Genomic DNA, 12,929 nt, shown 5'->3' with positions numbered 1-12,929 from the left:
CTAGCGACTGATGGGTGCGCTGACATCTGCGCATTATTGGTAGAACGTGACGTCACTAAACTCCTGCTGGCCGAAGTAGTGACAGCACCGCCACACCACACCACCATCCAATCATAAATATGGTATTAATGGCTTCTTTCGTTATTCAGTACACAAGCATACAAACAAAAATGCTACAAAGCGCCGTAAAGTACCAAATACTAATGGCAACACCTGCATTGTACTGAAAGAAGGAATTACCGCTGTGCATAATATTAGCCTCGTTTCTTCAAGCTGACCCTGACACGCTGCCTAACGCTGCCTCTTAATTAAGGCGTTTGAAAGCTTCTAGGTTTTTCACGTATTGTTGGCATAATATTTACTGACACGGTCATGCGTCTAACTGTTTACGTTCCCATTCACGTTGTCATCCGGAATTTTTAGTGTGCCGTTCGAGCATCAACACAGTGCCATGACTATCTACATGTAAGCAGACTGTTAAATGTCTTAATTTCCCTGTCCCGTCTCCATCGAGTTACAGTAATGTCTACTTGTAAGGATTGTAAAACACACAACATCATCCATAGTTAGCTCAATGGTAAAGAAGTACACGAAAAGTAGCCAGGAATGCAGGCACATTTAGCGTTACGCATACAGGCAATCTTGAAAGACCCACTGTCACTACGTCTTTGTAATAGTACTTGATTCCCTGGGAAGTCCAACCTGTATATTTGGCAAGGGGATTTTTCTGACTAACTGCTCATGTGTCCTGTCGTGGTTGGTCCAAGCCGATCAGGTGAGACATTCCATCCAATAAGATACACCGTACGGTATATCAGGGTGGCCACACACCCAAAGTTTTTGTCCCCCATAGACAGGACAGCCGAGAAGGTCGACCTGGACTGATTCTACGGTAAGGGAGGGAAAGATTTTTAAAATTTTGCTAAGAAATAACGTATTCTTCCTCAATTGCACTTTCGTTGCGTCGCTGCATAGTATCTAAATTCAGTTGTTTTCATATTTTTCCATACTTTTCAGGTACTCTTGCATCCCATCCCAGTCTGCTAGAGCCTTGGTTACGTACAGTTCTGCCGTTTGCTGACAACAATCAAGTCTGTTTTGTACCTGTCCCACCCGACACGTCACATACCCGATACAATCCAACAGAACAGGTGAGCAGTTTTTGCTTCATTGGTATGTTCTTATTTTGATGAGAGACCAGCGCAGCGGGTACATACATGACTTAAATCTATGACTTACTAGTACTGGCTAATTGGCGGCGATGAACCGTAACGCAACTCAGACATGTCCATTGAAAGTTGACTGTCGGTGTCGCAAACAGTTTGCCCCGGGCAATCATACCAACCCTGCCTTATTTGGCGATGGTGGAGGGGCGAGTTTAAACGCATCCAACTTGAAAGTAGGATTTTAAACAGGACGCGTATGTAGGCGCCAGTAAATGAAGAAATGCTACTACTAATATTCTTTGCAGTTTAACTCCAGAAGTGGAAAGTTGTTGTGTCCACTGTATCTATAGCTTTATTTTTTACTTCAGCTCCAATGGATAAAACAGTGGCGCGTCCTTTGCAAAGTAAATGTTTAACTACATTGTACAAATGGAAAGTTGAATGTTTATGTTGTGTACACTGTAGCTATAGCTTAAATCAGAACTTCAGCTCCAATGGATAACACATTGACGCGTCCTTTATTTGCAAAGTAGTAAATGAGAAAATGCTACTTTACAATTTTACTCCAAATGGAAAGTTGTTGTGTACGCTATACCTACAGCTTCAATCTTTTCTTCAGCTCCAATGGATAATACCGTCACAGAAAAGCAACTGGACTACGTGGCTGAGCATGTTTCCCCACGCCAGTCGAGGCGCCTGCTGCGTGAACTGGGCCTCAAGGACCCCACCATCGACCAGGTATTCGACGACTGCAAGCACGAGGGGAGTCGCGAAAGGCTCTACCAAGGTCTGCGCAAATGTAAGGAACACAAAGGGAGTGGTTTTACTGTATGTGAACTTGTAAAAGCCCTTGAGAGCATCGGTAGGTCAGATCTGATTGAAAATCTAACAGCCGAGAGAAGCCCGATGGTCATTTTGTTCTTGCCGTCAGGGTTGACCGAAAGTTTCGTTGGAAGTGATTCAAAGTTGATCCAGTCCGTGATTGAAGAAATAAAGAGAAACAAAAAGGATGGAGGTCAAACTCAGCAACCTCTTGGTTTTGTAAAGCAGATCGGTACAGATGAAACCTTGAAATAACAAAGGTGACCCCTATCCACCATGATATCCGACACGACAGCTCTACCTTCCACTTGGGGACCAGTTCTTTAGGTGGAAGGTATCGTCAATGGTTAACAGTATTCATATGAACACGAACTGGATCGGTTTTGCATTTAAAGGTATCTGTACTTGTTCCCAGTTATCACAACGGCCAATTCAGCACATCAACACACTCAAGCTTTCTTTGTATATGCCATTACCAACACTATGACACCTGTCACCAATGTGTCAGGTCAGGTACTCGGCACAAAAAGTTCAGACACATCTTGCTATCCACCCTCGCTCGCAAAATTGGCCCCTGTTTTGCCTAACAAATACATGGTAATGGCAAAGGGTAAGGGACACGCAATATTGATATGCTAAGAAATAACTGAAAGATGATCGACCCAATTGAACTTTTTGTGCCGAGTATATTTTTGAAAGAGCTAACGTCCCCTCGAATCTGCCATGTATGATGCCATTACATCACAAGGGTCTTTGTGTCAAAGCTCACATGATGAAACAAAGCTCAAAGTTATCCTGTGGGTTTGGTAATCTTCCTGGCAAAGGCGATTGGGAGAGCTAGTTCTTTCTGACCTTTCTATAGGTCATTATCAAAGACGGCTGCATGCTGACGCATATGTGTACATATGTGCGCTGCAAAAGTTGAATTTCAGTCCTCTAGAAACGAGGCTACCCTATTGAGATTTGTAGATTGACAAAGGTTACTGGACATGAGAGCCAACCTGGTGTTCATGTTTTTCAATCCTCTTCTGAGTAGGGCATCCTTCTTCAAAGGACGCCGGCTGCAAACTGACACACATGCTTCCAAAAAGGGAACACGTGCTTATGTTGTAGCTTAAATAAACATTAGTCCTGTAGAGAAAGGTAACGACTGACTTTTCAGTGCTACCCTAGCTCTCAGGACGGCTGCAAACCTGACCACTTCGGTACGGCTAGCAGTAAAAACTTGTACCTGTACCTTGTACCTTCGAAAGTCATTTCGGGTGTTGCATGTCACTATGTTCTGTTGTATAAGACATATATAGTGACAGGTTACTCAAAACTGAATTGATGGCTTTTGTTTCGAAGTTCACGAACGGAGGTTCAAGGTGTCAAAACCCAAAAGGAGAACGTTCCTTGGAATACCTTAACCATTGATAGTTCACGCCTGTTGTGACAGGTGGATATCATTGTGGATAGGATAAGGGAGCGGCAGCGGGGTATCATAATTCCATTTTTTGTTCGACATACATGTCTATATGACAGATCTCTGGCCTGTTACAATACAAAGGCTTTCACCTCAGATATCTGAAGTTCTGAACAGGAGCTGGATTCAACTGACACATTTTGAGACAAGCATACTCCGTGATGCATGCCTGAAATGTAAACGTTTTCAAGAAATCTATAACTGATCAGAATAATGTTGAAGCTTGTACTGGACCAAGAGATCTGTTGTTGCGGGAATTTGGAGTCATGATACACGAAGCTGTCTCCTAACAAGATTTTTTTTTAATTTTTTATTTTGATTTTATTTATTTGCACATTGAAACAAAAACAAAAACATAATGCAATAATACAAGAATGAAGTTAAAATAGGTGCAGGAGGAGGGCAGAAGCATGGAGTGCTTGTACGAGGCCCTCCCCCTCTAAATTTAACAAGAAGAATGTAATCGATAATTTAGATTAAATCATGTACATGGAAATAATGCATAAGAATGATCAAACAAATACGTAATAAATTAATGACAAAGAAGTAGGGTGGTGTATGAATATGATGCTACAATGATAACAATAATAATTGGTATCAGATAAAATGAGAAAGAACACTATATGAGATTACAAGGGCCCGGCGTACCCGTCATGGACGGTAAACTTGGGCCCTTTGTTATAGATAAGAGTAACTATATATTGATAGAGCTTTGATAAAATGATTATAAGCTAGTGTCTCTTTGTATTAGATAATTATATATTAATAAAAATTTGATAAAATGATCATTAGTGTCTCCTTGTATTAGATATTTACACATTAATAAAGATTTGATAAAACGATTACTAGTTTCTCTTTGTATCACATACTCGTAACTACATATTGATAAAGCTTTGATAAAATGATTACTAGTGTATCTTTGTATCAGATAAGTACATATTAATAAAGCTATGATAAAATGATTACTAGTGTATATTTGTATTTTGTTATATCAGTTTGAGTTACTGTTTTCACTCCCTCTTATTTCTCACTTTTTTTCGGACAAGATATAATTACAACAACAACACACTGAGGCATGTTTAGTCATAGTTAAGGCTTCTTGATAGAGAATTTCACCACATACAATATGGTATCTAGCACTGAAACATTTGGCATATTAGTACTGTAACGGTAAGATATTAAGATAAAATAGCGGACTATATATAGAGACAAATACATCGCAATTGTTTTCATACTTGGCACCTAAACAATTCATTAACACATCTTGCAACACATGCTTATTTATCATAGGCAATCATCATTTTCTCAATATCCTACTTTCCTGCTTCTATGATAGACATAATAACTTCAAATACTCTTTGTATGACCAACCTTTAGTTGTTGTAGTGGTAGTAGTAGTGGAATTATAAGTACCCTTACTACTACTTCTATATTTACTTTTCGACCACAAACGGTTACAATTATACTTGTCTCTCTATATATAAGATAGACCTTGATCTGTTACCTCTGTGTTATTACTTGATCCATATACAATATCATAAGACAAACAAAATGTGTCGAGTAAATAGTGCTATCAATGAACCATGAACTAGTCCTCCTATGTACTCTGTGTATATGTGTATTACATATAGTACCGTCTTATTGCTCATATATTGTTCAGATAGAGAGGATGGTCGATCGTGGTCATTGTGCTACAAAAAACAAAATACCTTACCCTGTTATATATATATATGTGTGTGTGTAGAGAGAGACTACTTTGATACTATCATATATATAAATCCAAATTCAAACAATTTAAATACACTGGCTCAAGGATGGTTAGACGACAATCATGGCGTTTTTCTGGCTTGGCGTTTTCTGTGGCACCTTCACGGAGCCTGGTCGGAGACTAGCCCGTACGTCTGAGTAAGTCTAGATCTGTTCACCACATTTCTTACATATTCTCCACATAAAGTCTGAAAGAGACTAAAAGTTGTCCCATCCCATGATGCATTGCGTGTGCACAAAACTAAGATGGCGGACAACATTCATTGATGGTTCAACATTCTTTCTAAGACTTGTAGGGTCTCTTATAGCTTCATTTGAGTCTTAGCTATTATGGCAAGTAACAGGTTGGCTACTGTACAGTTTTATATAGAATACGTGCTAACTTTAACTATGGTACTGACAAAATATTCACTGCTGGCACTGCCTCATCTTATTGCTAACTTTATATGAGTAAACTTCTCGTTACGTTTTTTCAACATTTAAAATTCTTTCTCTACATTTATTCATTCTCATTATTATGATAATTTTAGTTGGATTTGTAGGCTGATTATCAATTAATATTTTATACTGTCATTGATAGATATCTGGTATATGAATAACTGGAAGGCTCTAAGTTATTCTGAAGGATTTAAAAGCTTGTCTCTAGTTTATATCCGTCCCACGTGGTAGAGTCTAGTTGCAGATGGAGATCAGTCTGACTAAGTCTGGCCTCGACTTTAGCTTTAGCTTTGGTTTCGTCCCAAACCTTCTCCAACTCCTGGCGAAACGTCACCCGGGACTCTTTCTCGCGAATTTTACTCAGTTCCGCCTCGGCCAGGTCGGCCCTGATTTTCTCCTCCTGTACGCGAAGTTTCTCCATCTTAAAGTCTTTCACTGTCTTCTCCAGTTCCTCCTTCATGAGTTCGGTTCTAGCCCGCTCCTGTTCTACCTCCAGACGCGCTCTCTCCAGCTCAGTCTCTGCTTCCGTTACGTACAGCTTCAACTTGTCGGCTTCTGTCAGAGAAATGTGTTCCGTGGTCGCTTCTCTCAGTTCATTTGCTTCTTCTTCGGCACGATCAGCTCTGGCCCTTTCTCGCTCTAGTTGCTCGCGTAGTTTCTGTACTTCGGTCTCTGTTGTGGTATTCGCATTTGTTTCTTCGGAAATATGTCGGGTCACTGTGTGACCAGGTGTCATTGTCTCTTGTTGGCAGCGAAGTTTCTCTTGAGCTAGCTGTTTCTGGGTCTCTTTTAGCTCTGCTATGACACGGCTGGCTCTGGTCTTTTCTTGTTCCACGTGCTTTTGTTTTTGTTCAACGCTCGCCTCTGCGCGGTCAGCCCGTCTTTTCTCCAACTGTGCGCGGACTTTTTCTTGTTCGCACTCTCTCCTCGCCTGTTGGAAGTACGTTTCGGCTCTGTCCGCCCTGGCTTTCTCCTGTTTCATCGCTTTCAGAGTTTGCTCGAACTTTGTTGAATTTGAGGCGTCGTCTTCTGTGTCTTCCTTGGCCCGACTCATGTCAGCTTCCAAGCGGTCTGCTCTGGCTTTTTCTTTATCTCTCTCACTACGCATGTTCTCTAACTCGGACTGAAGTTGCTGTGTCTGGCTGTCTTTCTCGTTGTCTTTTCCCGCGCTCTTGTTCTCCTTCAGTGTCCTCAGCTCCAAACGCAGGCGGTTTGCGCGGGCTTTTTCGTACTCGGCGTCTCGGCGTGCCTTTAGAACGGTTTCGGCTTCGATGCGTCTCTGCCCCAAGTACCTCTCTTCTATCGTCTCCAACTCTCGCTGGGCTTTCTTCATCTCGGCTTCCGCGTTTTCCGCTCGGATTTTTTCGTACTCGATATCTCTGCGGGCCTGCTCTAGCGCTTCCGTCTCGATACGCTTCTTACCCTGGGAGCGAGCTTTCTCCGTTTCCACGGTTTTCTGGATCTTCTTCAGGTCTGTCTCCACGCGGTCAGCTTTGCTCTTCTGCTGTTCCAGGTTCAGCCGCAAGAGGTCGGTTTTCGCCTTTTCCTCCTCCATGTTTTTCCTGGCTTCATCGAACTTGGCTTCTGCGCGGTCGGCTCTCTCCTTCTCTTCCTGTGCCCGGGTCTTTTCTCGCGTCAACTCTTCTTTGATCAGCTTCAGTTCTGTGTTTAACTCATCTCCCCTCAGTTTCTCCTGTTCCATAGCTCGTCTCGCTTTCTCTAAGTCTGGTACAGCCCGTTCAGCCCTACATACGAGTATTTCCAGATCTTGACGTGTTTTCTCCAAGTCTGTGTCCGTTTTAACTGCACCAATCTCCCCAGCCGGGGAAAATGCCTTCACTTCTTCGACACTTTCACGTGTGTCATTCTGATTTGCTATTTCCTCCTCAACCATTTTCTCTGAGTCTTTTATTCTTTGCTCGATGCCGGATTCCACGTCACAAGTTTCTTCAGTCTTCTCTTGGATTAAGACTTCTTCCTTTGCCATGTCTAACTCTACTTCCCTTTCGTCAAACCCTGTCGTTTCTTCATCTTCATACTCTTCCGTCTCCTCCTGTGGTTGATCTGGGGTCGTTTCGGCCCAGTCTGCGTCTTTCACCGTCAGGGTCGGTTCGACCTCTTCCACCGTGGAAACGATGATCACCACGTCTTCCCATGATGCCTCCTGGTTTACTTCAGCTTGGTCGGCCTCATCTTTTCCCGCCATTTCTTCCCATCTACACTCCGGTATATCTTTACTCTCTGTCTCCACTTCATCTGTACCGGTTTTCGTATCTCTGTCAGTCTTATCTGATCGCTTCCAAGTATCATACGACTGTCCGAAAGGTTCATCCTCGTTGCTGACTTCAGTGCCATCTTCTTCCAGGTTTTCGTCAACTTCAACGAGCTCGGCGGTTGTTAGGATCACCCTCACGTCTGCTTGTGTCGGATCGACCACCTGTCCCTTCTCAGGGTCAAAGGTCGTTTCCTGTTCGATATACTCCTCTGCAGTCTCTAGACCCGCTATTGCTCGGTCAACCATCTTCAATTCTTGTTCATTGCTGCCTTTAATTTGGTCAGGGTCGTCTTGGTGTTGTTTTTGATCGTCTTCTGCAGTTTTGCAGGTGAATGTTGCTTCTATGTTATTGGCTTCTTCCCCGCTCCATCGGGTGAACTCGAACTCGGAGTCGGCCAGTTCAGTCCCGTCCAGTTCCTCCTGTATCGGCCCGTCCCAGTCCACCAGGGAGACCGGGATTTCATCGTCATCATCGTCGCCTGCCTCCTCATCTTTGTCGCTTCCCTCTAGCGTGTCCTCCGCAACTGTCTCTAAGGTGTATCCGTAGTCAGGAGTCTCCTCGTCCTCCTCCAGGCTTTTGGCGCGAATGTAATCCACGCAGATGACCCGAGGAATGTCCGTTTTGTCTTCGCCCTCTTCCCAGTCAACCTGATCGCTTTCTTCTTCAATTAACTCGGAGATTGGCTCTGTTTGGCCGGTGTTTTGTTCACTGTTTGCTTGTGTCTGTTCGAGGCTGGCTTCCGTTGTTGATCCTTCAGCGTTAGGCACAGTTTCAGGTCCGGTGAGCGCGTCTTCAGCGGGGTTATCTACTTCAGCGTCTTCAGTTTGCCTTTCTTTAACCTCATCTTCGAGGGGCTTCACCTCCTTTTGATCATCTTGTGTATTTTCTTCTTCTTCTTCGTCGCTGTCGACTCTTTTCTCGGCTTCAGTGATGACTATGATGATTTCGTCCCTCCCCGGTTCTGAAGACTCCTTGTCTTCCCCTGAAGCGCATTGGGCCACATTTTCCATCTTAGGTCAAGTGGAACGTCAGTGTTTGTTGTGGGCGGATCGTCTCTGTACTTTCTTCAAAACACGAGCCCCGCCTGGAGGCTTTCGGCTGGTCTCTGGTATGTGACGGTCTGTTGTCACTCTTACCTGCACAGGTGAAACAAGTGCATAAATACATTATTGAATTGCTTCTTTATCAATAATACTCATATAGCTAGCTGATAGTGAGAAATTATAATTTCGTCATCTATCTTTCTCTGCCGCATAACAAAATTCTAATGCCATTCATCGCGATGTTTTGACCACAACTACTGGTGTTTATTTTGGTTCTTTCACTGAATATTTCAATAACAGACTGCAGTAACCCATCACCCAACAACAGCAACAATGAAAAAAGAAAAATATTTTACATATGCGTACAGGGCACAGCTGTTAGCCACGATATTTTTCTTTTGCTGTTCAGAAATTGATCATTGATATCAGTCCTCATCATGATGTTGAACGTATAATTCAAGTCCAAAAGCATAGACAAGTAGCACTAGAAACAACATAAGTAGTTAGGCTGGGTACCAGACTGTTTCCATGGTCAGTCTACAGGCTAGCTCCTCGGCCCCAGGGCCAACGTGTTACTACAGACCCCGTCGGTTATAGATCGGAGTGAGCAATTCATGGTCTTAACGTGAGGGCTGGCCTGTATATAGACGGTGAGAAAAATCTAGCATCCAGGCTAATAGTAATAAGTAGTACACTCTTTCCTAGTCTCTGTGCGCGATTGTTTGTACTCTCCAAGCAGAGGTTTGGGTTTGGGGTTATTTTTGGCGTGTTTTTAGGTTTTCATAGGGGTTTCTTTTTTGCAATGGATTTTTTTGTCACCCAACACCCAAAAAGTTTTTCAAAAAAATTCCAGTGCAGAAAAGAAACCCCGATAAAGAATTTAAAAAAAAAAACACGTCCAAAAAAACCCAAACCTCTGCTTGGAGAGTAGATTATTCGTAAGTCTTGTAGCCTCAGAAGTGGGCGTTCTTCTCGGATCGATCAAAATCACGTCATTCCATCAGATAACTAACGAGCTACATCCAGACGCTGACAGGGAACAAATTAATCTAATGCACTTTCATCATCACTGATAGTGCCGCGTGCACCCCTCCCATCAATAAAATATACCGTCTCTGCCAATATCTCTTCCGCAATAAACCAAAACGCCGCGGAGCGCGCGAGATGGTCGGCCATTATTACAGGCCATAAGGCCACAGCAAGGAATTCTTATGGATGACATCAGCGTGCGCATTGATTTTCGCCTGATTTTGGGAAAAAAAGAAGGAAAGTCTGCTGCCCCTTGACAGTGGTCAACATGCCGGAACGTTGATGGCAGATAAATTTGAAGGAGACAAGACAAGGCTCTGATTTTTACTTTGATACAGTGATGTACGAGTATTTTATTCATTTTGTATATTCTCACTGAATCAAAGCCATTTGTACCATGGATTTGAAAGTTGTTTTTTTTTTATTTTTCAGTGACAATGGATGCTGCAATATTTGTCAGTAAACTTAGCACAATATGGGTATCATTTCTTGCTTAACAAGGTTTATGATGTCAAAATTTAAAGATGTAGGAGTCTTGTTTTTTGGCCTGCCTTGTTTTTTTTCCTCCTATCGCATGGGATTTGGAGTCTGCGGAGGATGTCATCCATAAAATTGACTTGCAGTGGCCTTACAGACCATAAAGGACGTGGCGTCAGCGGTGGTAAAACTGTTATTGAGTTGTGCGGCCGGGCGGGGTTATTGTCAAGGTGAACGGACAGAACTAATCAACTCTCAGGCCACGTCAGATCGATATGTGAGGGTAGCCATGGGTTTGTTTGTTTTTGTTGAGACAAAACTGTAATTTTTATTATTTGCAGATAAATCAATTTTGAAATAAAAAAATAATACTTTACATATGTATGAAATAAATAAATACAATCAAATAAGTACCGATGTATCAAAATTACAAAACGCATACATTTTGTTCTCTAAAACAAACATAAAATGACTACATCTACAGCTATTGGTCAGTCAAAATTCTATTAAGTAGAATAACAATACATGTTATCATCACCTATATTCAACTGTCAAAATGAATGAATGTATGTTTATTCGACTGAAAGATCATTGATAAATATTGTACAAAAATTGCATCATTGTGTTTTCAAACAAACAAATTCATGCGATATTATTGCTGTACCTGTCGTGTATACATTTTTGTTCACACCCCTGCGGTCGGCTAGCTTGGTTTGTCCGAATCCTCTAGTACAGGGCGACCGTTAGATATCGGTGCGTCAGGGTCACTAATGCATTAACCTCAACATATACACAATACTCAATACCCCCTCTACTGCATCCCACAGCACACACAACTCCAATAAACAGTAGGGTTTCTAATATATTAGTAACTGCAAACTACCCACAATTTTCTCTTTTTACACTGAGTATGATATATTACACATACGATGATAGAAGATGTATCTGAAGATTAGAAAGGCAGACGATTCGGATGTTCACTCTAGATGAAGAGAGAAATCTCGTCACGTATCGGAAAGGAAGTGGAGGCACAGAGAAGCCCTTGTGCGAAACGCTGAGTACACTTGAATATTTTCACACAAAACAGGAAGACTACATCCGATCCCAGCGCCTGATTTCAGCGTCTCTGTATTTGTTATTCGCAGCAAACATCAAACCTCCTCCACCGAGAACGCATAAATCAAACTCAAGGACGTCGAGATTTTACGACGATGTGAGGTTGAGATAGAGCGGTGACATTTACAGGGGTATATAAAATGGCCGGCTGGATGAATGGAAATTAATAAGACGTAACAAAGTGCGGCAAATTGATCAAAGGGATCTAAGTATCGCAGTCGCGCGGCAGTTGGCAAACTAACCTGTTTTGGTTCGGTTTAGCGCACAGCACGGCGGCATCTCAGACAGGAATGGCTGAACGCACTGCTGCTGCCACCTCGCCTCGGAGCTACAGTAAACTACAGGCCCTTATTCTGTATTCAGACCGTGTGCTCGCTGGCGTTTTTACAATGCCGGCATTGTCTAGAGAAGCCACACGTACGCGCTCGCCATATGTATTGATTTTCCTGATGTCTCCTGTGCACTGACTCACGGCGATGGCTAGGCCCTTCCCAAATAACAGCACTGCGTCATGTAACGTTTACTACGACTTAGGATCTAGAGAGATATACAGATATCCTCTAAAATATACACAGCACACCTAGCCCACCCTCCCTTTTCGTGAAATAGAAGGGGCGTAATATTTACGGTATATTGTTCCAAGAATAGCTCAAATGCAGCACTTTTCTTGCTTCATGTGATTTTCCATTGAAATAAAAAAAGAGGCGCACATAAAAAACACGTTTGAGAGTAGGATTAACCCAACAGGCTTATAATGTTCCCTCAAGGACGTTCCCTGATTCAGGTGAAGGTGAAATGAAAGAGACACGCCCCCCTCCCCTCACAACATCATTCCATCACACCATAGAACTCACCTGCGGGATTTGAAGATACGCAGATCTTAGGGGAAACGTCTTAAACCTCTGCTGGTACGTCTGAGACTAGCAGGTGCAGTCCGCAGCGTCTTAGGATTTCTCTTGGCTCAGGAAGGAGAAGGGGCGTGCGAGGATACATAAATTTTCCACACGAAGCGCCAGCCTCTTGTTGTGCGGGTCGCGAAAGCCGTAATTCTTACAACGGCTTCATTAGAAGTCTTCTTACTCTGTAGGGATGATGTGGAATATCCCCCGATGAGACCCAAATCTCGCCGGGAAATCCACGTCCAATCCTACCGCCTGCGCGCCTCTGGACCGGGCGGTGCAGGAAAACCCTTGTGAGAGGGCCCCTCTCCGCGGCTAGCTGCAGACCTGGATACGCTAGCTGCGCCGCTTCACTGCAGCTCCAGTTGCTGTGTGGACTTACCGCCCGCACATCGCCCGACTGTATACACTTTCCTCTGATGGTACAACAC

General features: G+C 43.0%; 1 protein-coding gene and 1 long non-coding RNA gene across 2 annotated transcripts; one reads left to right on the top strand and one right to left on the bottom strand.

Annotated features, from left to right (window-relative positions):
- Positions 1 to 340: 340 nt before the first annotated feature.
- Positions 341 to 3,741, top strand: LOC109469320. Its single transcript, XR_002140182.1, has 3 exons — positions 341 to 892; positions 1,018 to 1,151; positions 1,786 to 3,741. It is a non-coding gene; the product is annotated as an uncharacterized LOC109469320 (long non-coding RNA).
- A 1,694-nt stretch (positions 3,742 to 5,435) lies between these two features.
- On the bottom strand, positions 5,436 to 12,929 carry LOC109469235 (golgin subfamily A member 6-like protein 22). The gene is made up of 2 exons (XM_019767698.1): positions 12,454 to 12,929; positions 5,436 to 9,070 (listed from the first exon to the last, which is right to left on the bottom strand). Exon 2 carries the CDS (start codon positions 8,942 to 8,944, stop codon positions 5,849 to 5,851), a length of 3,096 nt encoding a protein of 1,031 aa, XP_019623257.1. The 5' UTR covers positions 8,945 to 9,070; positions 12,454 to 12,929; the 3' UTR covers positions 5,436 to 5,848.

Source organism: Branchiostoma belcheri, unplaced genomic scaffold (genome assembly GCF_001625305.1).
Source record: "Branchiostoma belcheri isolate BF01 breed outbred unplaced genomic scaffold, Haploidv18h27 scaffold20, whole genome shotgun sequence".
NCBI classification, from domain to species: domain Eukaryota; kingdom Metazoa; phylum Chordata; class Leptocardii; order Amphioxiformes; family Branchiostomatidae; genus Branchiostoma; species Branchiostoma belcheri.
Note: the sequence above shows the minus strand (reverse complement) of the source record. Positions and strands in the feature narration are given on the sequence as shown.

What these genes read in the sequence shown, in the direction of transcription:
- LOC109469235 (XM_019767698.1), bottom strand. Translation starts at nt 8,944, where the DNA reads ATGGAAAATGTGGCCCAATGCGCTTCAGGGGAAGACAAGGAGTCTTCA.